The sequence below is a fragment of the Muntiacus reevesi genome, chromosome 3, assembly GCF_963930625.1.
Source record: "Muntiacus reevesi chromosome 3, mMunRee1.1, whole genome shotgun sequence".
Lineage (NCBI taxonomy): Eukaryota > Metazoa > Chordata > Mammalia > Artiodactyla > Cervidae > Muntiacus > Muntiacus reevesi.
Window position 1 is genome coordinate 249,285,659 of NC_089251.1, and position 25,315 is coordinate 249,310,973.

At 45.5% G+C, this 25,315-nt stretch overlaps 1 protein-coding gene and 3 long non-coding RNA genes across 4 annotated transcripts in view; 2 read left to right on the plus strand and 2 right to left on the minus strand.

Annotated features, from left to right (window-relative positions):
• Positions 1-25,315, minus strand: part of LOC136163487 (uncharacterized) — a 490,623-nt gene that overhangs the window by 400,553 nt on the left and 64,755 nt on the right. The window lies entirely within an intron of this gene.
• LOC136165408 (uncharacterized) lies at positions 837-4,437 on the plus strand. The gene is made up of 2 exons (XR_010662502.1): positions 837-3,724; positions 3,894-4,437. It is a non-coding gene; the product is annotated as an uncharacterized lncRNA (long non-coding RNA).
• Positions 2,662-12,809, minus strand: LOC136165409 (uncharacterized). The gene is made up of 3 exons (XR_010662503.1): positions 12,684-12,809; positions 4,819-5,018; positions 2,662-2,901 (listed from the first exon to the last, which is right to left on the minus strand). It is a non-coding gene; the product is annotated as an uncharacterized lncRNA (long non-coding RNA).
• HOXD1 (homeobox D1) lies at positions 12,837-15,162 on the plus strand. Its single transcript, XM_065931809.1, has 2 exons — positions 12,837-13,701; positions 14,063-15,162. Exons 1-2 carry the CDS (start codon positions 13,062-13,064, stop codon positions 14,395-14,397), a joined length of 975 nt encoding a protein of 324 aa, XP_065787881.1. The 5' UTR covers positions 12,837-13,061; the 3' UTR covers positions 14,398-15,162.

The window sequence follows — 25,315 nt, forward strand, 5'->3', positions numbered from 1 at the left end:
CTCGAGGCTTCCGGGAGCGACTCGGATGGCTGCATTCCTGCCCCTGGCGTGAGCGTCATGTGATGACCACACTCGGTCGCTCCCGGCGCGAGTGGGGGCGGCGGCCAGTCTTGGGAAGGCCCTTCCCGCGCGGCCGCCAGCCAGGGCGAGAGCGGAGCCCGCGCACAGCCATTTAAAACTGCATGAATTATAAACAAGCCGCCTTGGCCTTCGCCATAAATTCTGCTCTTTTTGAGCCTGCAATTAGTGTTAGGAAGCACCGGAGTCTAAACACAACCAAACACCCTCTGAAGGGCCCAACTGCCCGAGGTTGCAAAGCTTTATTTATTTCCCACTGCCACCCCCTCCGCGGCCCGAGGTCTGCGCACACAATCTCCTCCCCCGCCACCGCCGGGGGTGCGCAGCCGGCTGGGTTCCCGCTCCGCGAGGGAAGGTCACAATAGCTGCTCTATCAGCGGAGGCGCCCGCCTCCCCCTCTCGGGTCTCGGGAAGACAGAGAAAGGACGGTGGGGGAGGGGAGCGCGGGCCCGGCAATGGCGCCCCAGGCCCAGGCCGCTCCTTCTCCCGCGGAGGACCTGCAGCGGGAAGGGGCACGTCTGCAGCGGAAGGACAGCGCCACTCCAGACCGAGGCTTCTTCCCGGGAGTGGCGGGCGGGCTCCGTGGGGAGCTCACCACGGCCTCGAGGAGGCTGCTTGCTGGCCCCTCGCTGCCGGGCGCTGCTGGGTCGAGGGCTCCGGGAGCAGCGGCGCCATTGTGAGCGCGGCTTCCCACGGGCCCCGCGGCGGGGAGGCTGCACAAAGGCGGCAAGGCGTCCGACACCCGCAGGTGGGGAGGGGCCGGCCTCGTTGCGGGCCTTGGGATCGGGGAAGCTAACCCCCTTTGCCCAAGGGGAGGAAATGGCTCTTTGGCTCTGGCCGTGGCCGGCTCTGCCCTTGTTTTTTTTTTCCCCCTACTTAGACCCATTGGAGGGAGGTTTTATCAGGGAGGTTGTGCGCGATTCTCCGGGGACCTGAAGAAAGGGGTCAGGGCCCCAAGCCCAAGCCTATGGATGGGGGTGGAAGTCATTTGGGAGCCCCCTGGTCCGTCTTGCCAATCAAACGTGAATTAAAGCAGGGTTGAGATGAAGTAGCTGGAATGACCAGCTGCAGAATGAGAGCTGGGGGTGGGAAAAGATTTAGGCACAGGGAGAGCCTGCCCTGGCTACCAAGGAAACTCAGGACCCAGCCTGCAGTGGAGTGAGAAAACCCTACTGAGTTAGCCAGGCGGATGGGCAAGTTGCAGAGGAAAGGTGACAAGAAAGGGCGGTAACACATTCTACCTCCTGGTTTTCAGACCTCAGCCTTATCTAAGGACCTCACAGAGAAAAATCCTTCTCAGACGGAATCATTATGTTAACTTTCCATTTGTACTATTTCTTTGTACAGGCTTTCAAATAAGAGAGGGAGAGAATACAGAACAAGCACTTGCCCCTTGGTGCAACCGCAACCCTAGTCCCTATCAGAGACGCATCGGCCAAATAGGTTTCCCAGGTCCCAGGGGCTGCTAACCTTGCTGAAAAGCATTTTTTAAATTTGTATCTGTAAGGAGTATTTTAAACATGGTAATTAACCATACTAGTTACTCATCCCTCTCCCTCCCCCATTCTGTACCAGCCAACTGACCCTTGAGTGAAGTGATCTTCTCAGCCAGCAGGCTTGAGCACCTAAGCTCCCCATCTGTTGAGGTTTTTCACTATGGAGGGTGAAGAGGATGTGTGTGTGGATGTATGTTTGAATAACAAAGGAGAAGCCAAACATTCTAAAACAGTGTTTTTCTGCTTGACCTGGGGGAGCCAGAAGCCTGTTTACACCATGGATATTCAAGGGACATCCCAGGCCTGTTTTGACTTTATCCTGAGAATTAGTTGAAATTGCCTCCTGAAGTCAAGAATGGGTTAATCTCAGTTACAGAATCTAGGAAGGTCCTCTTCATCTGGCAACTCTTGGCATTACTCTGGTCCTTTTTTCAGAAACTGTAGGAAAAGAACAGGATGAACAGAAGTTCATATTAAGTAAATAAAAAGAGAGACAGAAGGCTCCAGTTCCCACAGGCCTATAGTCTGATTACTTCAGGGCACCGCATCTTCCCATAGAGGGGGTGTAGCTATGGCTTGGATGAGCAGGCCTATCCCTTGACACTTAGGGCACAGGGAAGTGAGACTGAGTCGCCAGCTGCACCCATACCACCTCTGAGGACTGGCTCTCTTAGATCTCTCTTGTAGAAGGTCTGGATGGAGAGAAAAAAAGATAGGATAGATGAATCCTCTGCACTTACTGCATTGGTGATGCTGGTGGTAGAGAAGATCATCAGAGAATGAAATTTTAGTTATCACTGCTCCCTGTCTTCTACTCCAGCTACAAAGCCCTTTATTTTGGGTGCCCAGAGTTGGCCTAATGGATTTATATGCCTGGCCCAAAGCCCACGCCTAAACATTTCACTGAGGTCTCATACTCACCTTGGCAAGTTGGGAAAGTACAAAGACAATTCAAAGATCCATTTTCAGGCCAGGCCCAGCCTTCTGAAGCACAGTGAACAAAAGGTTTCCACACATGAAGAACCAAAATTAATGGATGTCCAGTCATTTGCAGTAGCAGAAGCACGTGAAGGGTTCCCAGAAGATCAGCATGGTGGGAGATACTACAGAAGTCTTCTTGTCCCAGATCTTGTGGTAAAATCTCTTCCTGCTCATTGCTCAGTCGTGACTCTTTGCTACTCTGTGGACTGTAGCTTCGAAGGCTCCTCTGTCCATGGGATTTCCCAGGCAAGAATATTGGAGTCGGTTGCCATTTCTTCCTCCAGGGGTAAGTCTCTTGAGTGGTTCCTATATCTAGTTGGGGTCATTTTATGTGGAAGAATAATATCTGGAAAATCATGAGAATAGGATTTAAAAAAAATTTATTGATTTATTTGACTGCACCGTGTCTTAGCTACAGCATGTGGGATCTAGTTCCCTGACCAGGGATTGAACTCGGGTCCCCTGCACTGGGAGTGCAGAGTCCTCACCACTGAACCACCTGGGAAGTCCCAAGAATAGGATTTTAACATTAGTAAGAGCCCAAAGAGGAGATCTTAATTGAAATCAGGATGCATGGAGAATCCTGGTACAGAGGCAGTGTTTTAGGGTGGGGAAGGCAGGCTAAAATCCGTCCAAGAGTGCCTATTGGACCAAGGCCTTTTTGAAGAAGGCGATGAAAGTCCCTGACTTAGAGGAGACAGGGAGAAGGCCTATTGATGGCTCTATTGTTAGGAAAGTTGCCCTAAAATAGCACACCCCTCCCCATCTCCACAGGGCCTGAGGGCCAAATGACCGGGAAAGTGGGTCTGTTGGGTTGAACTCCAAGCAGTGGCAGAGCCAGAACTGACCTCCTTCACCCGCGTCTGCTATCCCCTTGGGGCAGCAACGATGCCATCTCCGTCGCCAGCAAAAACACACAAAGGAGGCCCCCACCCAGGCTCGAACCTGGGGGCACACTGGAGAGAGGGCCGGCGTGGACCCCGGGTCGGAGAGCCTCCCACCCCCACGGGAAACAATAGCTGCCGCCTCCCCGGGGCGGTGGGGCGGTCGCGCCGCACAAAGGCCGGCTCGGCCAGCGCCATGTGACGCGCGCTCGACCCGCTCTCCCGGCGGCGCGGCGGACGGGAGGGTGTTCCGACCCACCTGGAACACTTTCCGAAAGACAAACGGTGAGTTAATCACCCAACCGGCTGGCGACCGCGTCCCCCTGGCCCGCGGGGAGGCCAGGGGAGGGGCTGGGGTGAAGGCCTGCTCCCCGTGTGTGTCTAGGCTGGAGGCGGGCGAGGTTAGTTCTATTAAGAGTTCATCAATCACCGGTGTGCACTTTTCGCTCGACAGCGGTTCCGCCTACTTCGGAGCAAGTCCGGGCCAGCTGGGATCCGACCAGAAACCGCAAGCGGAGGAGACGCGGGTACGCAGGCTGAGCGGTAACGGAGGGCGCGACCTGCCGCCCCGCGCTCTGCCGCGCCAGGCCCGAGGGTAGCGCCGCCCGGTCCTCCCCGCGCCTGGGACCGCAGCAGCCGCGCCCGCGGGCCACGCAGGGCGCCCGGGTCCCCCAGCGTCCCGGCCCCACCTCCACGCCCCCCTCCGCGCACTTCCCACCCTTCACCGCGGCTGTCCCCCCAGAAAGGGACAAACCCGTCTCTGAGGGCAGGACGAGAAGAAACCTCAATAGGTGGGAAGGTTCTTGCAAACACTTTAAGAGTTTAATAAAGGATGTCCCGAGGGATCAGAATTCAGGGGAGACGCTGAATGAGTTCTCTCATTGATCTTCAGGACTATTTCCTGTTTGTATGGGAGGCTAAGAACCCCTGTTGAACTTGGAACTAAACTTGAATGCCATTTAAAATAACCATTAAAATACACTTAAAACTAACCATAATGATATGCCTCTTCTCTCTTTTATGATACGAGGGAAGGCTTGGAGTAGTTTTACTTCAGCTCTTGGGGGTTCACTTTAGAGAATGTAGTCCATAGAGGAGCAGACCACAGCTGGGGGGAGGGGCAGGCTTCAGTCAGAGCTGTTCACAGCGGGGAGGCCTGGGTGAGTGGGTGGGGAAGCACTCTTACACCCCCTCTTGAGTGGCATCTGCTGTCCTCTTTGTCATAAATTCTAAGAGAGTTCTGGGCTACCCTCTCTTTTTAACTTGTGTTCTCAGTGATATGAGAAGTTTCTCAATGTGTCTCAGCCCACAGTAAGGAGCCCCTGAAGGACAGAAAATCCCAGCTTTTTCCCTCTCCCCTCAGTTCTCTTCTCTCTCACCATCCTCTGGGGTGGAAATAGCTTGTTCTGGAGAAATGTTCTGCTATCATTTTCCTCAGATGGATATAAGCTGAAGCATTACGGCCTCCACAGTGTCCTGAACTCCAACAGTTAAAATCCTGAACCTCTTGTTCTCCGTTCAGAGTCTTCTGTCTCCAGCAGTGCCCACTGAACAGTTCCTACGTGTACTGTGCTGGGCTCTGGGATATAAAAATTGAGTCACTAATGGCGTATGCCCTTCAGTCTACTGGGGTAGAAAGAATTAATCCTAAGATTAGTATGACAGATGCTATAACAGAGGTGTGGCCAAAATGCTCCTGGAATAAAGGAGTCACTAACAGTATCATAGTGTCAAAAAAGGCTTCTCAGAAGAAGTGAATCTGGGTTCCTGAAGTATAGGAATTTTTTAGGCCCAAGAAGGAGGGATCTACCAGGTGGAGAGAGCAGCACATACTAAAGCAGGGAGGGAAGAAAGAGCAAGGTATGGACCTAGAACAAGGAGAGGAGCTCGGAGTGAGGCATCTGGCTGGACAGAGAGGCTGTAAGGGCCACAGAAGGGCATCTGGACTTAACATGTAGGCAAGGGAGCGCCACTAAAGGTCTTAAGCTGGGACATGTGGTTATTTGCTATCTATATTTGGAAAGCTGACTCTAGGGGGTACTGTGTCTGATGGGTGAAAGGAGAGATAGGAAGTGGGAAGAACAAAGAAGGAGGCTTGCTGCAATAATCCAGCCTAGAGAGGGAGTAACTTAATAAGAATGAAGAGGAGAGGCATTTAGGAGGAAGAATTCAGAGGACTTGGTGATCAACTGGATTAGTGAAAGAGGAGTTGTGGATGCTAATCCCTAGGTTTTGATTTTGACAGCCTAAGCAGGTAGTCAGTTATCCACCAAAATGAACAGTGAAGTGGGAAGAGAAGACTGCAGGGGAAATGAATGATTTCAGGTTTAGGTCTCTGTTCATTGGTTTCTGCTTTGCTAACTGATGCACTGTGTGACCCTAAGATATTCACCTAATCTTTCTGGCCTTCGCTTTCATCAATGAAACAGTCAATAAAGATATCTACAGGTTTATCATTAGTAAAGCAGTGTGCATGTGTGCACTCCCAAGCTTAGGAATTATCTTTATCAGGTCTACAAAAAGCTAAAATCTAGGGAAAACATCCTCTTACCCACCACCGCCCCCCCATGCTGATCAATACTTAGATCCTGGGTGGCCAGTGAGAAATAAGTCTCAGGGAAATTAAAAACAACATCCTACTGCTTCCCAGATACTGAATTCAAGCTAATGCTTAGGACTGGGTCAGATCAGATTGCTAATCGGTGTCCCTCTGCTTCCAGAGGAAGCTCTCCAGGGGAACATGCAGAAATGTGGTCTTGGTATCAGACCACTAAAGAGGCGGCCTCTAAGAGATGTCTGAAAGCTTCTGTGCTTTTTTATGCCATGTGTCTTTCAGGGAATGCTTGAAGCCACCCATTCTCTTTAAATCTTAGGCTTCCTTGTGTTACAGTGTTGTATAGGAAAGTGCTGAACATCTGACCCTAGCCATTTATATTGAATGTGACTTCAGTAAGTTGTTTCTTTTTCCTCTGTCAGTATTAGCATTTGTAAAACAGAATTATAATAGGATCAAATAAGATAAAGAAGAATGACATTTTTGGAGGTGCTATAAGGGTAAGTAAAAGGTATTATCTTTCACTTATCAGATTGCCAAAAATAAAAAAATCTTTTAATATCCCACTGACTTGTCAAAGACATGAGGAAACAGGAATTCTCATATGTTGCTATAGAAGTATAAATTGACTCACTTCTAAAGAGAGCAATTTAGCAATATATATAAACATTGCCAGTGCATATATATTAGATTAAGTAATTTCATGTCTAGGAATTCTTTCTAATAGGCAAAAAGTTGAAAATAAATAAATGCCCACTAATAAGGGACTAGCTAAATAAATTGTGGTAGATGTATATAGTAGAACAGCATAAAGGTGTAAAAATAAAGTAGAAAAAAAGGATCTTCAAACTATAATGGGGGGGAGCATGGTGCAGAAGAGTCTTGTAATGTGTTATCATTTATGTAAAAATGTGGGGAGACATATCTCTAGATATTTATCTATAATTGTGAAGTAGAAAGTATTTTTGGAAAGATATACTCATAAAATTGGTGAAGAAACTCATAAAATTGGTGTTCATGTGAAGGAGAACTAGGTGGCTGGGGACAGAGGTGGAAGAAAGAAAGGGTACCCTTTTGTACCCTTTGAATCTTGAATCATATAAATTTAAACTAAATAGCTACAATAAAGATAAAGGAGCAAAAAAAATTAGCATAATTGTTTTTTTGGCAGTACCATTTGGCATGTGGGACCTACCCTCCCCCTTCCCCCCTCCCCCCTCCCCCCGGCCAGGGATCAAACCCAAGACCCCTGCAGTGGAAGCATGGGGTCTTTACCATTGGGCTGCCAGGAAAGCCCCAAGATCAGTTTAACTGACGTGGGTGTACTTTTGCATGTTCACACATATAAATGGCACCCCACTCCAGTATTCTTGCCTGGAGAATCCCGTGGACTGAGGAGCCTGGTAGTAGTCTACAGCCCACAGCATCACAAAGAGTCAGACATGACTGAGTGACTTCATTTTCACTTTTCACTTTCATGCATTGGAGAAGGAAATGGCAACCCACTCCAGTGTTCTTGCCTGGAGAATCCCAGGGACGGGGGAGTCTGATGGGCTGCCGTCTATGGGGTCGCACAGAGTCGGACACGACTGAAGCGACTTAGCAGCATCGAACTATATTAATCTAAGGATACCCCTTGTTTTATTTTCAGGACCCTGATGCCTATCAGTTGAACAGGAAATGAGGGGATCCTTTACCTTCAGTTCTGCCCTTTCTAGCTGGAACAGCTCAAGGTGGGGCCTCAGAAGTCTAGGGCACAGGTTTAGCAAACAAATGGTAAAGGGAGGGCTGCAGCCAGTCAGCCCGCTGGCTGTGTGGTCTCCTTGAACGCTGCTCAGTCGCTCAGCATGGAGGTCACCATTGTGTAGAGGAGGCGCTGCCTGACTCTGCTCTTGGCAGACTGGAGACGCAGGAGACCCCAGTGGCCACCCTCACCTTTTGCAGGATGGTTTGGCCTTTTAACTTCTGAGTAAATAAAGTAGCTTCCCCACTAAAATTACAGGTTTGATGTCACTTCTCTCTCTAAGGGGTCTTCTAGCATTGACATCCTATGCTGTGAAAGGTCAATCTTTAGCCACAATAAGAGTTATACCTTAGGCCAAGGGACAGTGGTCCCCTTTGGATCCTGAGAGCTTAAATGCTCATTCCAGACCATTTGCGAGAGATGGAAGGAAATGAGAGCTGGCTTCTCTCTCTTAAGACCCCCATTCCTACTCCTTCTTTCTTCCCATTGCTTCCAGAACCACTCAGCTCCCTCTGAAGGGATTGGGAGTGACAAATCCCTTTCTTTCACTTCCTACTCCACTTCATTCTCAAAAGTCAAGTTAGGGAAGTGGCAAGAAGTGAGCTGGCTCTCTTCAAAGCACTATTTTGTCAGCAAAACTTGGGACACTCCTACTGACTACCTTTTAAGGGCATTTTCTGGACCGTCAGTCTAACTAGACTTACGTTTGATCTTGACATTGATCTCTCCTCCTCTACCTGCCAATGGGCTTCTGGATCACTTTCAGGTATAATCCTGCTCCAGTTAGCCATAAGCTTTCATCATGCTGGTCAAGATTTATCCTGTCTCCCCACAGTGTCCCTTAGCCCAGCTCCTAAAGCAGACATTTTCAAACTGTGGTTCTGAAGAATACTGCTTTGGAATCATTCAACAGATTCATTAAAAAGAAAGATTCCTGAGTCAGACCTATTGTATTAGAAGCTCAGTGGGGTGGGGAAAGGCTAAGGAAATTGCACATTTAAACTAGCTTCTCTGGTGATTCCTACTCACCTGAAGTGGTGCTAGGAGCCAGTAATCTAAGGATATCCTTTAGCCAACATTGGTCATGGTGAAGACACACCGTTCTGTCCGTTTTCATTTCTGCCCAACAAACATTTCTTGAATGCCTCCTATATGTCAGGGGCGGGCTTGACCCACAAGCCTTTCACAAAGCTCTAGGAAAAGTCACAGTACACTAGACTGTTTTCCTCAGGGAGGGTCATGGTATCAGACTTCTGACAAGCTTTGAATTTTTATCTTTAGGATCCTGTTCATCTCTACCCCATCTTAGGATAGAAAGATGCTGCAGAGAACTACAAATCTTGCTTAAGAGAAAAGAATCCCACTTTTTATCCCAACAAGCAAGAGCCTTTCTGACCTTTGGGACTGTGAAGCCAAGAGTTTGCCTGTGCTCAAGCATCCCTAGGCTTCCCACGTGGCACTAGTGGTAAAGAACCCACCTGTCAATGCAGGAGAAGTGGGTTTGATCCCTGAGTTGGGAAGATCCTTTGGAGGAGGGCATGGTAACCCACTCCAGTATTCTTGCCTGGAGAATCCCATGCTCAGAGGAGCCTGGGGGGACTATGGTCCACAGGGTTGCAAAGAGTCACACAGGACTGAAATGACTTAGCAGGCACACACAAGCATCTTAAAGGAATAACACAATGGGACTTGTGAAGAAGGATTGTAAGAGGCTTTTCAGGAACAACTGTAAACACACAGAAGACTAGACTGCCAGCCTCCACTGCTCTGTCTGCAGAAAAGAAGCTTGTTGTTTGAATGGCAGAGAGAAAGGTAGTCCCCGGGGGTGGTTGGGGGTGACTGCTGTGGTGAGTAGGATGGGAGAGATTTCAAAGCATTCCTACATCAAACACAACCTGGCAGGCAGGCCCCTAGGCTGCCGCCTACTGCTGAGAACTCACAGCACCAGGACCCAGCAGGCCAAGTGACCCTTGGGAACGAGCAATAAAATCCTCAAGACGTTTCTTCCATACCCTGTGAACTTCTAGGAGACAAACTTTAAAGGTACTCAAAATATCCTATATTCACATCTTTGTATATACAATTGCCCCAATAATACCTTCCAACATCTCCTTAGAAAATTATAGATTCAAATTTTCCTAGAGGAGATTTATAGCATAGCTAACATGTCAGAAACGTTCCTTGTTCCTTTGGTTTAAGCATATCTTTTTTTTTAGCCTAACCCTCCCCTAACAAAAAGTTCTTACACAGTAGGTCTTTGGCAAATGTTTATTGAATCTGAGTCTGAGATAACCAAACTCTTGACTTTCATCCTGAGCAAGTCAGAACAGCCCAGGAGTGGAGATGGCAACTCTGAGCCCCAAGGTGTAGTATATGCCAAAGGCTGGGAGATTAAAGGGAGTAGAGAGAAGGATGAATAGAATATAGCTCTTTGCATGCAATTATCAGGGTCCTGTTACTGGGTCTGAACAAATACTGAAAACCCCACCTACTCACTCTCATCCACAGTTGTTAAAATAACACACTTTTTAAAATCTAATTTTTAGATTATTAATTTTAGATGTCCCTTTCAGGATATTTTCTTCCCTCAGTAAAGCTCAATATCCCCAGTTTCGCTTCAGGGAAATAGCATGTGCAGCTCATGGGTGCAACAAAGTCAGTACTTAACTGCGACATGCAGGACCCAACCTTTGTTCCAAACGCTTAGCAGCAAAAACCCGGTCTTTGTTGAAATGACGGTTGCCAAGGCATCTAGGCTGCCTGTTTTTCCTGAAACCTTAGAGAAAAGGCACTTAATTTGATAGGTTTTGGCCATATTTGCCAGACATTGGTCTTCTGTCCTCCACGTGGGTTGCAGAGGGCTGGAGGTCTTTCTCCAGAGAAGTTGACAAAGCCACCCTTCCTTCTTGACCCTCTTGGGCCTCTGGACCTAGGAGCTGTGATCAGATGAGTACCATCTGAGACTGGGTCTTCTAGTTTTGAGACAGGAGTGTGAGAGCTGAGACATTATGCTGGTAAAAACTGGTAAAAATTGAAGTCTAGCCAGTGAGGAGTTAAGGGACATTGTGACCTATTAATACTTTTGCATTAAGGGTACAGAAGGAGGACAGTGAAGAAGAAATGCCTATATATTTGAAGCCTGAGTTAGCTCCAAAGAGGCCTATTATTTCCCAGCCAAGGTGCCAGAGAAGAGCCTTAATTTTTTCTTTTAAAAAACTATTTAGAAAATAAAAACTATGTAGGCCCTTTGCTGTGTGACTGGCTACAGGAGATAATTGAAGTAGCAATATCAAGCTTGAAGGGCTATTTTCCAGCCCAGAATTTTATTTCCCAGCTAAACCCAAGGACTTCAGCAGTGCAGGAATCCTAGACCTCTTCAGCTTGCTGCTCATTCCTTGGTGTCCACCCTATCTACCTCCTCTCCTCCTGGCTTAGCCCTCCCCCATCCTGGCTCAACTTCAGCCTCACCACTGTGGTTAACACTTTCGGTGCCTCTCTGTTTATTCACAAGTTCACATCCCTGTAAGGAACTGGCTCCCTGGACTGTAACCACTCCTATTTTCCAGACTTCCTCAGAGTGGAATTTTAGGCAAGGGCTCAATCGCTCTTTCATGACAAGTGGATCAGTAAAACAATAATAAAACCTCGGTCACCATAACTCAGAGGCTATAACAGATCAAGTTCTTAAGAGCACTTGAAAAAGCCAAGAGTAGGCTCTTTATTCACAGAGTTTTAGGAAACCACCCTCTTTCATTACTGCTGTGTGTAAATAACATCTATTTATTTAACTTGTTACTTTTCCTAGGGCCCCAAAGAAGGAAACATTAAAAAAAAAATGTTCAAGGAAGTTGGAAAGTTTGTCAGTGCAAAGCTTTGTAACTCTTCCACCCCCCATTTCCTGTGCCAATTGCACTTTTATTTCCCGTCTCTCTACACTCAGTAAACAAAACCATATTATCAAGGGAAAGACGTGAGCCCATTAACATTGTGAGCCCTCAGATTTCACTCGCAAGAGACGACGCAGCACTTATCTGATGGAACAGAAGCTTTAATTGCTTAGAGGCACAAGCCTGTCCAAACCTCTGAGATCTGACGGGTCCCTGGGAAGCCTTTGCGCCCTGGAGCCAAAGTACCTCTAAAACAGCGGGCGCAGCAAGGGTGCGAGAGCCAGCCTCCCAGAGAGGAGCACAGCAAGCGACTCATCCCAACGGCAGATTCTTTTACAAACTAGTCCACGAGGATAATCTGCTAACCGTCCCACAGGCAGAAACTTTATCTTCTGTCCAAATCAAAACCCGCACTCTAATACTCGCTTCTCAGGCACCACAAATGGGAGCAGTGGAAGAAGCTGCGAAGTAACTTGAAAATCTAGCCTAGAAGTGAAGACATTGTGCCGTCCCAGCTACACAGCACCTACAGCGTCAAATTTATGTCCCCAAAATCGGGGCTAAGGGGAAAAGGAAAATTAAACGTCTACTCCAGGTTTGCGTGCTTAGTCGCTCAGTCGTGTCCGACTCTTTGCGACCCCATGAGCTGTAACTCTGCAGGTTCCTCTGCCCATGGGGATTCTCCAGGCAAGAATACTGGAGTGGGTTGTTATGCCCTCCGCCAGGGGATCTGCCCAACCCAGGGATCGAACCCAGGTCTCACGAATTGGAGCCGAATTCTTTACCGTCTGAGCATCAGATATATCACCGGTGCCAAGAACACTGAAAGCACATACGGTTCAAAGAAAAAGGGAAGAGAAATAATTTTACTTTCCCTGGAGGAGGCTAGGAAGCGGTTCCGGAGGGCCTTTTAACCCTTCCCACACCGCGGCGCCCACCATCCACACCCGAGGGGCTAGCCACCCATGCAGTAGGAGAACAGGCTCTCCCCCTCTCCATCTCAGATCCTCCTCCCCCGAGCGGCCCTTCCAGCTTTTCTGCCCCTAACCTGCCCAATACCTGTCCGGGAAGCGGGCGTTTAGCGCTCAGGCCCCACCCTTAGCCAAGCAGCCCCAGGGCCAGAAGGCAGTCCCCTGGGCCGGGCTCGGGCGCGGGGCGCGGCCTCCAGCCTGTTTGGCAAAGTTGGCGGCGGGGCAGGCGCGTGGAGCCGCGCGCCAGTCGGGACCGGGGCCGTGCGGGGACGGCGCCCATTGGCCGGCCGGCGCCACGTGGCCACCCCGCCCCTATATTAGGCCACTATTTACCCCCGGCTGGCTCGCCATGGCTCGGCGAGGGCAGGTCGGCTAGATCGGGGAGGCGGAGCGGCGCAGAGCGCGGCGGTCCTGAGGACCCCGCACCCAGGCTCGGCCCGCGCGCTCCGGTGGGTGGGCCGGAACCATGAGCTCCTACCTCGACTACGTGTCGTGCGGCCGGGACGGCGGCGACTTGCTGAGCTTCGCGCCCAAGTTCTGCCGCGCCGACGCCCGGCCCGTGGTCCTGCAGCCCGCCTTCCCCCTGGGCAGCGGCGACGGCGCGTTCGTTAGCTGCCTGCCCCTGGCCGCGGCCCGAGCGGTGCCCTCGCCCCCGGCCGCCCCGGCGCAGCCTCCCGGGCCTCCCCCGGCCGCGCCCGCGTACGCGCCATGCCCCCTAGAGGGGGCCTACGAGCCAGGCGCCGCACCTGCCCCGGCGGGGGGCGCGGACTACGGCCTCCCGGGGTCCGCGCCCGCATACGAATTACCATGCGCGCTCGGGCGGCCGGCAGACGACAGCGGGGCGCACGTCCACTACGCCACCTCGGCCGTCTTCTCTGGCGGCGGCTCATTCCTCCTCAATGGCCAGGTGGATTACGCGGCTTTCGGCGAGCCGGGCCCCTTCTCGGCGTGTCTCAAAGAGCCGACCGACGGCCACTCTGGGGCCTTCCAGACCGCGTCCCCGGCTCCCGGTGTCTACCCCAAGTGTGCGTCCCCAGCCTCTGGCCTCCCCGCCGCCTTCAGCACGTTCGAGTGGATGAAAGTGAAGAGGAACGCCCCGAAGAAAAGTAAGTACTTGGGCCTTGGACGGACGAACGCGACTGGGGTTGGGGATCGAGCCTGCCCAGAGGAACTGAGCCGAGGGCGCGCTGCAGCGGTCCCTGTGGACGGCAGTTTGGGTCTTAGGAGGGAAACGCGGCCCCAGGCATTATTAAACCAGGCGAATTGCATTGAGTGTGCCCCGAATGCCAGGGGTTGAGAAAATTGCGTGAAGGAGCGCTCTGTGAAGCTTTTCTCTTGGCACAGCTGTGTTCGGAGACCCAGACGGGCCGCTCAGTGACTCTGATTCTAGTGTGGCCCCAAAGCTCTCCCAAGTCGCGTCTCCGAGTCGTCTCGCCACGCTGACGACGCCCTGTCTTTACGTTGCAGGCAAATTCGCGGAGTATGGAGCCGCCACCCCCTCCAGCGCGATCCGCACCAATTTCAGCACCAAGCAACTGACAGAACTGGAGAAGGAGTTTCATTTCAATAAGTACTTAACTCGGGCCCGACGCATCGAGATAGCCAACTCATTGCAACTGAATGACACCCAAGTCAAAATCTGGTTCCAGAACCGCAGGATGAAACAGAAGAAAAGGGAACGGGAAGGGCTTCTGCCCTCGGCCACCCTCGTGGCTTCCTTCCAGCTTCCCCTCTCAGGAACGAGCCCTGCCAAGTCTGGCAAGAACCCAGGGAGCCCCTCTCAGGCCCAGGAACCATCCTGAGGTTTAGTCACGTCGCTGAGGAACTGTGGGCTGCAGAACTCATAGGCCACCTCACCCCTCTCTGGACTTACTAGCTCAGTTTGGAATGGAGGTGGGCATGGTGGAAATAAGAGCAGTTTCACTTGGGAGAGGAAATATCTTGGTGGCTTCTGAGTTCCGGGCTGTGGGTGTACAGATGTTAATTTGAAGTCTCTAAAGCCGCTCATCTGTGTATTAATTGTGTCTTATCAGGGAAAAGGTGCCCAGCCGCCAGCCCTGCCCTTCTGCTATGTTGCCTAACTTAATCATGTACAGTTTTCGGTGCAGAGTGGCAGAGCATTCCTTGCTAACTGCCAACCCCCTGATGTGCTCAGAAGAGCATCTACCCAGTTTTATCTGGTTTTAATTTAAAAGACACGGCTACATGGATTCAGTTTCTGATGACCAAAGCTAGTTATACTTAAGGCCTCCTTGGTGTATAACCTGCTTCAACCGTGATCCTTACATCTGCGCTACATCCCCCCTCTCCCCCCCCTTAAAAAGCAGTTTCTACCTCTCCAGGTGCCTAAGTGAAGATACAATCTCTGTTTAGTTAGTAGCTGAACAAATGCACAGGGTGGGTAAAGATCCTGAACTATACCTTGACACCAGTTACTCAAACTTGAATGTAAATATATACAGTATGTATATTTTTAAAGAAGTTTGCTTGTAGTGAACTTACATATGGCATTTAATGTCAGCATGTAAATGGTTTGAACTTTTTTTGGTAATAAAAATTACAGAATGTGCCACTTTTTCTGCTTTTCCTTATCCTCCTTTATTTTGATGATCTTTCTTTAAAGCTAATTTAGTTTCTTCTCTTTGGAATTCTGCTATGGAAATTTGTTAGGCTGGTAACTTTTAAAAACAACACTTCTTAAAGGCTGTTTATGCAAACTAGTTAGGGATAATTATCTGAGTAGTTTAAGGGAGGAAAAACCTAACTCTGCCCAATATACCAAGTAACTATAGAAGTATTTCCTTACCTCAAGTGCCCAAGTTTTATGGTGACTATGTGGACTGCACTTTAAGTTTAGATGTCCACTGTGGGGATGATGTATATCTAAGGAGACACTGAAGAGACATCTCCTTGTCCTTTTGTCTTCTGCTCTCACAAGAGGAAGAAGAAAGACAACTTGAAGACTTTGTTAGTTGGTCAGTATTCTCTGAGAAAGGCAGCTGCACATCCGAAAAGCCTCAGTGGCTGAATTCCCATTTTCAAAGTCAAGAATTACAGAGGAGGCTGGGAGAGGCCAGTACAGTAGTCAAGCTTTCCACTTCCTTTAACCCAGACTTTGTGTTTAACCTTATAAGAACATATAGGTATCTTTCTGTTTTTTCATTTTTTTAATGATATATTTTCAAATGAATTTTTTTGAAGGAGTACCCCAGGCACAAAATAATTGAAAGTTGGCAAGAAGGTATGTGATAAAAAAAAAAAAAAGCCTCTTACCTTATTTCCATCCAGCCCTCCAGTTCCCACCTGAAAGCATCCATGGTTGAGCAGGCTTTTATGTAACCAAACACAATATTACTTGAAAAACTCTGGTGTTAATGCACAAAATCAAGAGGATGCTTGGAACAGTTGTGTGGGAAGGAGGGGCAGTTCATTTTCCTCACTTCATAAGTTATAGACATATCTAAATTCTCTATCTAGTTTGACTGAAAGGCTGAAAGGCCCGCAATAATCCAGCTAAGAGCATCAGCTCTCCTTTTAGCTGAATTTCTAGATTCTAGTGTAGTACTTCAAACCAATAATTCAGAAGTCCAGTAATTGTGGAGAAATACTTTATAAAACAAGAGTGTCATTGTCTTAGAAGATTGAAATTACACTTAAATTTCTGTCCATTGGACCCAAAGTTTGATGGAGTTGAAGAAATAAAATGATCAACTCTAACAAACTCAGCTGATTATGGGGGAAAGATACCATTTATAAAGCAGGTCTTGTCAATATTATTCTTATGTTTCACCATCTGCCCATCACTAACCTGATGCTAATCAGATCTTGTTTGAGATAACAGCCCCCCTCTGAGCTCTGTAGTAATTTGAAAGGACTTGTTAAAGAGTTGTGATCTGCTTGCCCACAGCTACTTCCGGGCTTCCCCTGCAGTGGTCTTTGACAAGACAATGTTTCTTTTTTGATAAGCATTGAAATGCACACCTAAACAAAAAAAATAGCAACACACTTGGTCATTTCCTTAATCTACCACCCTTTTCTCTGAGAAAATAATGCTTTTCCTTTTGAAGCTACTAGCAGCACTTAGCCCTGATGCATGTCTTTCCTGATGAAGGTGGCTATTTTGACGTACATATAATGCTGTTCTATGAATCAGGCCAATATTAGCTATTTTTTGACCAACCCCAGGGATCTTTAAAAGCTTTCTTAATGCAGATCGCTATACAGCTATATTCGGTATTAGGGAGAGTCCTGGGTGGAGATTGGGAGGAACTAGGTGACTTCTGGAGGTCCCTTCCAGCAATGAAAATGCTACAGAAACAACTGAATGACTTTTGCTGATTTTAATTTAGGCCTATCACTGGAAGAAAGAGAGTTCAGTTCTGAGAAAGCAAATGCAACCCCTAGGTTTACAGTGATACTGCTTATACAGAAAAAGTGAATATTAAACATTATTAAATATATCTTGTCAGTGGAGATACCACTATGTTGTGTGGATGTTTGTAGGGCATTCCTCTTCCATTTATTCAGAGCCTTGTGGTATTTTGAGTCAGATCTTCCATGAAATGTGATGGTTACTACACAAACTATGAAACTGCTAAAACAATCCATCCCATTTCTATTTTATAAGATTTTGAACTAAATATGCAAATTTATCTTCTAGCAACTCGTTACAAGAATGAATACACAGTGGACAGCTCTATCAGTTATATAATTAACTATTCAATGTTCCTTTGTCTTCACAGAATGACTATGTGTCTAGTTTTCCGGATTCAGGATAGCTGGGAGTGAGGAAGAAAAAATAAAGCATTTAATAAAAAATTTCCATTACTGTACTTGACTACTAGCAAACAAAGGACTTGCTGATGTAAAAACATAAAGCAATGTCACCAAACCCTCAAAAGATTAATTGTATGTGATTTATTCTGCCTCAATCTTATGTAAAGTGAGTCCCGAGACCAGACGAGGTTATGTCCAATTATCATGTTATCAGAAAAGAGGAGCAGGCTCAGGAGAATTGCACAAACTCTGAAGTTCTTAATTATTTCTTATGGCCAAACAAATGCTCTATATTTGCCGAACATTGAATTAGAAAACCTCAGGACCTAATCAGTTTCAGAGAGATGTTTAGTTTGATCACAGACCTCTCACTGAGAAAAATGTCCATTATTAAAACTTTATTTGTGGTTTTAAAGTGAAACCAAGCTGGACATATCTCACAAATAATGATAAATCTCCATGTTGATAGGAGTCCGGATTTTCATGGCTTTAAATTCTATAGCATATTTCTGAAGCATGAACATGCAACAAATATACGAAAGAGTTTTGTTTAACATCTCACTTACTTCTGAAGTTATATGTTATGAAGATATATAATTTCAATAAAAGTGTTTAAATTCAAGTCAAAAGGAAAGAAATCCTAGATATCAGGATGAAAAGACGGTCTTTTGCTTAGATTGTGAAGATTTAAACATTATATTTTCTAATAGTCTTATTGATATATTTAACAAATATAAAAGATGGCCAAAGGGTGGTCACTTGGACTTGTAATAAGTAATAAAGCAGAACACTGACATCTTCAAGGAATTTCTAGAGGAATCTAAGCTATTTAGTACATCCCATTCTGAGGGGTTTTGCACAGCCTAAACTACAGTTTGAGGAAATCTCTTTGAGAAAAAAAAAAAAAAAACCCTCAAAATCATAAGTGCAAAATTGTTGGGGCACTTCTCTAGAAACTATAGGTCCAAGTTAGTGAAGTTTAAATTTCTTTGGGTTCATCTCTGTTCCTTCCTGAAAGATTTCTTTATTCCCACTACCCAGCCATCACTTGTAAGATGATACCAATAATTGCTTTCAGCACTAGCTGTGCTAAATAATGGGCTTCCCTAGTGGCTCAGATGGTAAAGAATCCACCTCCAATGCAGGAGACCCAGATGAAGATCCCATGAAGAAGGGCATGGCAAGCCACTCCAGTATTCTTGCCTGAAGAGTCTCATGGACAGAAGAACCTGGTAGGTTACAGTCCATAGGGTTGCATAGTCAGACATGACTGAAGCAACTTAGCATGCACACACACATGTGCTAAATAATAATTGGATGTTACAACCTAGACAGCATATGAAAAAGCAGAGACATTACTTTGTCAACAAAGGTCCATCTAGTCAAGGCTATGGTTTTTCCAGTGATCATGTATGGATATGAGAGTTGGACTATAAAGAAAACTGGGCGCTGAAGAATTGATGCTTTTGAACTGTGGTGTTGGAGAAGACTCTTGAGAGTCCCTTGGATTGCAAGGAGGTCCAACCAGTCCATCCTAAAGGAGATCAGTCCTGGGTGTTCATTGGTAGGACTGATTTTGAAGCTGAAACTCCAGTAGTTTGGCCACCTGATATGAAGAGCTGACTCATTGGAAAAGACCCTGATGCTGGGAAAGATTGAGGGCAGGAGGAGAAGGGGACAACAGAGGATAAGATGGTTGGATGGCATCACCAACTCAATGGACATGGGTGTGGGTGGACTCCGGTAGTTGGTGATGGACAGGGAGGTCTGGTGTGCTGCGATTCATGGAGTTGCAAAAGTCGGACACGACTGAGCAACTGAATTGAACTGAACACTAATTGTGTTTCCTGATTAAAAGGGAAAATAACTTCCTTGGTCTCAGTTTCTCCAATAAAACAAAGAGGGTTGGTTTGGATGATCATTATGTTTTCTTATCGAGTATCCTTCCATACTTCTTTATTCTGCTGGCTGTTATGGAATAGTTTATTTAGCAATAATGAAACTGTATGACAATCATCAACAAGAGACACTGTTGAAGTAATATGTGAGGTCTTGTAAAGTTAACCTATGGAGTTTAGGATGTGTATGTGTGTGGTGTGAGTGAGTTGGGTAATGTTTCTCATGGTGTTGACTTGATGAACAAAAAAGTTAACAAGGGACAGCAGTGAGAGCCCCCTTCCTAGAAGTTACATTCTCCCTTTGAACAGATAAATTAGGGTCTACTGAGAAACTTTTCAAATGAGTACCAGGGTTTCACATTCTCAATCTCCTTGTTCTTAATTCTGTATTTCAAAGTTTCAGAATAAAGAAGTAATTTTGAATTTCTCTATTTTCAAAATTAAAAAAAAATTGTTGTTTGTGCTAGGTCTTAGTTGCAGCATGTGGGATCGTTAGTAGTGGCATTGTTGTTCAGTCACTCAGTCGTGTCTGACTCTTTGAGACCCCACGGACTGCAGCACGACAGGCATCCCAGCCCTTCACCATCTCCTGGAACTTGCTGAAACATGTCCGTTGAGTCGGTGATGCCATCCAACCATCTCGTCCTCTGTTGTCCATTTCTTCTCCTTCCTTCAATCTTTCCCAGCATCAGGGTCTTTTCTAACGAATTGGCTCTACCTATCTGGGGGCCAAAGTATTGGAGCTTCAGCTTCAATCCTTCCAATGAATATTCAGGATTGGTCTCCCTTAAGATTGACTGGTTTGATCTCCTTGCAGTTCAAGGGACCCTCAGGAGTCTTCTCCAACACAATAGTTCAAAAGCATGTGAACTCTTAGTTGTGGCATATGGGATCTAGCTCCCTAACCAGGGATGGTTGGCCCCCTGCATTAGGAGTATAAAGTCTTAGCCACTGGACCACCAGGGAAGTCCTGAATTTCTCTTCTTTTAAGATATGTGGGACTCCTAAGTAAATGCTCTATTATATTGAAGACAAGAGATACAGATAACCAGCTCACTCCTGCTTTCTATTAGTCACCGAATTCCGTCCATTTTTTTCTACGTAGGCTGCATCATCCTTCATTCATCTGTGCAGTGGATGCCTTCCTCATCTCCTTGCGTCTCGCTTCCTTGGTCAATCCATTTTAAAGCCATGTCTTCACCATGTTATCCCACTTTTAAATTCTTGATAGCTCCTGGTTGGTTGCCAGTGGGAGAAACTCAAATGTCTGTAGCCTGAGACTCAAGTACCCTCAACATCTGTATTCATCCATGTTAATCTCATACCATTGCATGCTACAAAAACTTCACCCCAGGTAGTATGATCTGTTCATTCTTTCCCCAAGGCAATTTAAGCTTTTCTGCCTCTGAACCGCTTCCCATGCTATTTCTCTCTCTTGTAATTATATCCCACCTTCTCTTTGCTTATCCTACTTCATCCTCTACGGCACAACTCAAGTCCTATCACCTCTGTAAAATCTTTTGCCCTATCCAAGTTTAAAGCGAGCTCCTCTGACCTTCTGCAGCATTTGTCGCTGGTATTACTCCTTTAGCACTAACAATCTCCTGCTATTTTGTGAGATCTCTCTCTCTCTCATTCAGTTTCCCTTTCTCTCTCCCTCTCCCTCTCTGCCACTGTCTCCCTCTTCCTCTGCCCTCATTGGCCTGTCTCTATACTATTTGCTGAAAGTTGAATGCAGTTTTAGTAGAGCAAGCATATAGAGCTACTTGTTAAGTGCCTCTTCTACCAGGCGAAGAACACTATAATCACTTATTTGCCAAGTATTCTTTATATTTCATTATTTACAGTAGAACAGAAGCTATTCTTGAACACAGGACAAAATTCCAATAGGAGGCTAGCAGGTGAAGGAGGGGGAACTATAGACTTCTTTCCTTGTACCTCAAGGCACATTTTTTTTTTTTTTTTGATTGAATACATTGTAAACTAACAAAGGTTGTGAATATTGTCTAACACAGTTCCTTTTAGCCTTTCAGAATATAATTTAAAATGCACTTTGGTTGTTGTTTGAGACTTTCTAATATACTGCATTAACTGGAATTGAAGAGATGTTGAGAAGAAAACAAGAATTGAGGAAAATCAGTTTGGGGACAATAAGTAAAGGTCTATGGTTATTGAAAAAATTAGCAAAATTTGGTGGTACATGACAATAGACAGTTAATGGATACTTGATGAGAGCAATGGCTGAGTTCTCACTGAATTAAGAGCCCAGGACCTTGGAAGAAGCCTTTGTGTGTGCTAGTCACTTAGTCGTGTCCAGCACTTTGCAACCCCGTAGACTGTAGCCTGCCAGGCTCCTCTGTCCATGAGACATCCCAAGCAAGAATTCTGGAGTGGGTTGCCATTTTCTCCTCCAGAAGATCTTCCTGACCTAGGGATTGAACTCGTGTCTGTTATGTCTCCTGCATTGCAGGCAGATTCTTTATCTGCTGAGCTTTTTATTTTCCTGTAGGGGAAATAAAAAAAACAAGAAGGGCATTAGACCATTAAACAATGCTTTCAATTTACTGGATCATTCCAGGCAGCACAGAAAACTTAAATTCATTTTTCCCTATCAAAAGGATCTCTGAATTGACATGCATGGTATTTTGAGGGTCAGGTGTCATAAATTAGAACACAGCACTGACTTACATGACTTTCCTACATTGGGACATTTCTCTGTGTGGAACGGATCATCCTTAAAAACAGGACTCCAGTTGCTGTGTTCTCTTGACATCAAAGTTAAAACGGGATTAACCACAGCTTTTACTTTGTTACTGCAGAGAGAAAAAAGTCTTTCTTTCTCTACTACTGTCAGTGGGGAATTGTGAATTTTCCCAACCTGTTACTATTTCCATTGTGGGTTTAAGAAAGCCTGCTCTTAAAGTAAAACAACAACAACAAAAAAACAAAACCAAAAAACTTGCTGCAAAAAGAACACTTTCAGGTCCTATAGAAAGTCCTCCTATATAAATAGAAAGCATTTTATTTTTCCTAAATGCCTATGACCTAATTGTCAAAATAGTGTTAGTATTCAATTGCTTCTATGAGTTATTGCTCTACCATATGTAAATGTTTATATCTCCTCTTCCATTTGAAATTTCAAATTCATAAAGTATTGGTTTCATTATAGAGGACAAGAAAAGAAGTTCTTAGCTTATGAAAGAAATGTAGAAAAGACAGATTCAATGTAAAATAAATAAAATGAACTCCAAAGGACAAACTAAAACTATAATATTTCTCATTCAGATGAAGGTAGCGTACTATTTGTCCCTAAAAGTTTCAAGTGACTTTAAAAGCGATTTAAACTTTCTTGGGTTAAGCTGCCCAAAAGCCCAATTTATTCTTCTGTTTTGACTGCAAATAAAAGCCCACATGCAACCAGAATAATCTATTTTTCTAACAGCTTATGATTCCTTTGCAAACTTCAAAAACAGCTGTGTTTGTATCTCTGAAGATGCATTGGAGTTCGTCACATGATGACACTATCCAAGAATTAAGTCCTCTGTTATTAAAAGGTTGTGACTTTTGCCTTGGCCCTTGGCTTTGAAGATGCATGTATTTTATAAGAAAGTGTTACACGTTTCTTAACTCATCCCATATAAACACAGGCTATTGTAAGTTATATATTTTATAACACCAGTACATTGAATTATCTTCATTCTTAATGATCAAAGATAATAAAGGCATTGCTTTATACCTGTCCCTAACTCAGTATGCGTCACAAGGACCACCCCAAGTTATTTGTAAGTAATAGTTTCATATTTTCCAATTCTGGCCTCTTTCAATTTTAGTTATAAAACATAATTATCATTTGAACTCAGCACTAAATGTAGTGTTAGGGACACTTTAATAAAATTCCAAAACACTTTTGGGTTGCTAGAAAATCCAAACTTTTTGGTATTTTCTTCCCTTAATGTCAAAAGGCTTTATTAGAGGCTGCTCTCTTAGTGAAGAAGGAAGTTGTTAGTTTTATCTGTTTCTCTCTTTTGTCAAATTTAGTAGTTTTATTTTAAAAATAATATGCATGGTATTAGCCAGTTTTATAAAATTTTATTTGGGCACCCAATTATCTCTTCATGTGTTCATCTATCATTCCTCACATCTATGTATGGAAAGATGTTAATATTACTGATGATTATTTCTACATAGTAGAATTTTGTCGATTTGTTTTCTCTGTAGTACATTTCTATATTGCTTAAACTTCTCAAACAATCAGTCATTAAATGTAGAGATAATAAAGTTGTTACTTTAAAATATATAAAAAAGTGGAAAATGCAATTGGTAGCCACAGTCTTTGCATTTATTTTTGCCAGTGGAAGACCCCAGGGGACTTAGATAATGCATCTCATGTGCCAATTCCTGAATAATTAAATAAAAATGTCTGTAATATACATGGGTATACACATGAGTCAAATAAATGATAGATAAGGTCTATCATTCATTTCTTCAACAGGGAATTCAGTACTTGAATGTCACATATGTTCAATTTTCATCCTACCAGTTGGAAACCAGCTCTGAATTGTGCTGATAAAAGCAGAATTCATGACTAGCAAAAGAATAAGGATATCTTTAGCTTAAGTAAAATGGAGAACAAAGAAATATGGAAAACTGCACTTCTGATTATCACTTTTTCATACCTATAAAGCAAAACCAAAGGAATGCTGCTTTATACGTTAAAAGCAACTTTATAAAGATACAAACAAGCTTTTTATAAGAATCCACATTCTTAATGAGCTTTGCATTTTCATGGAGAGCAACACCAAAATATTCTTTCTTTCTTGCATTTTCTGTTGCAGGAAGACAAAATTTCACAGTGGTTTGTGAGATAAACATACAAAAGAACAGGTCTAGTTAAGCCTCTGGGGGCTTCCCAGGTGGCTCAGTGGTAAAGAATCCACCTGCCAATGCAGGAAACACAAGAGGGGGTGGGGAGGTTCAATCCCTGAGTGGGGAAGATCCCCTGGAGGGGGAAATGGCAACCCACTCCAGTATTCTTGCCTGGAAAATTCCATTGACAGAAGAACCTGGTGGGCTACAGTGCCTGGCATTGCAGAGTTGAACACGGCTGAGTGATTGAGCACACACACAGGGTTGAGCCTCAAGGACTGTAGTTAGGAGTTAGATAACCATGGTGAGAAGATGCTAGTTCTTTCACTGTTTTATTTCAAAGTTGGCTTATATCATTAGTAACTTGATACCTCTAAGTATGTGTGATAAAACTTAAAATAGATGCTTATTTTTTCTAACTATACTGTGTATCTCCATTTGTCTGAAATTGTGAAAATTCTGTGCAGCATCAACTCTGCAGTGGGTTCCATCATTTGGTTGTTCTGGGTTTCCCAGTACCCACTCTTCCTTCCTCTAACAACGCTTCACTTTTCCTGTGGGGAAAGGAATGACTGATTCTCATGCCCATGGTGGTGATGCCACCCCTGGGACCTTTCAGGGTGTTCTCAGTGGCCTGTGGAGCCACCCCCAGGCCTAGTTCCACAGCCCTCCTAGAGATAACTAAACTTAATCTTTTTTTTGTTTGTTTGTTTAAATGGACTTGAATGGGTGTGATATTTGTCTCTCAAAATCCTGTGTGATGCACTGCCCTCAAGGAACTTATACACTCAGAAGTAAGGAAGATGAGACGAGTCCAAAAATAACGTTAAGTGCTTTAGGGGAGTTTCACATGCTGAGGACGGTGTCTACACAGCACAAAATGAAGTGGCAGTCGGGCGTGCGTCCAGTAGCTTTAATAATTTTGGCAGCTCACTGAATACATAACGCTGCAGAGTGGATCATATCTCTGGAGAAGGGGATCCTCCAGCTTCCACTGCGAGCTTGCTGGGAGCTGCTTCACAGACTCTGGCAATGGAAAAGAAGAGAGGGTGTTTTTTTCCTCTATCTCTTTTGGTTCCCAAGAGCTTTCTCAGATCAAAGTGGGATTTTTTTTTTTTTTTTTTTCCACATGTCATGTGGGATCTTAGTTCCTTGACCAGGAATCAAACCCATGCCTCCT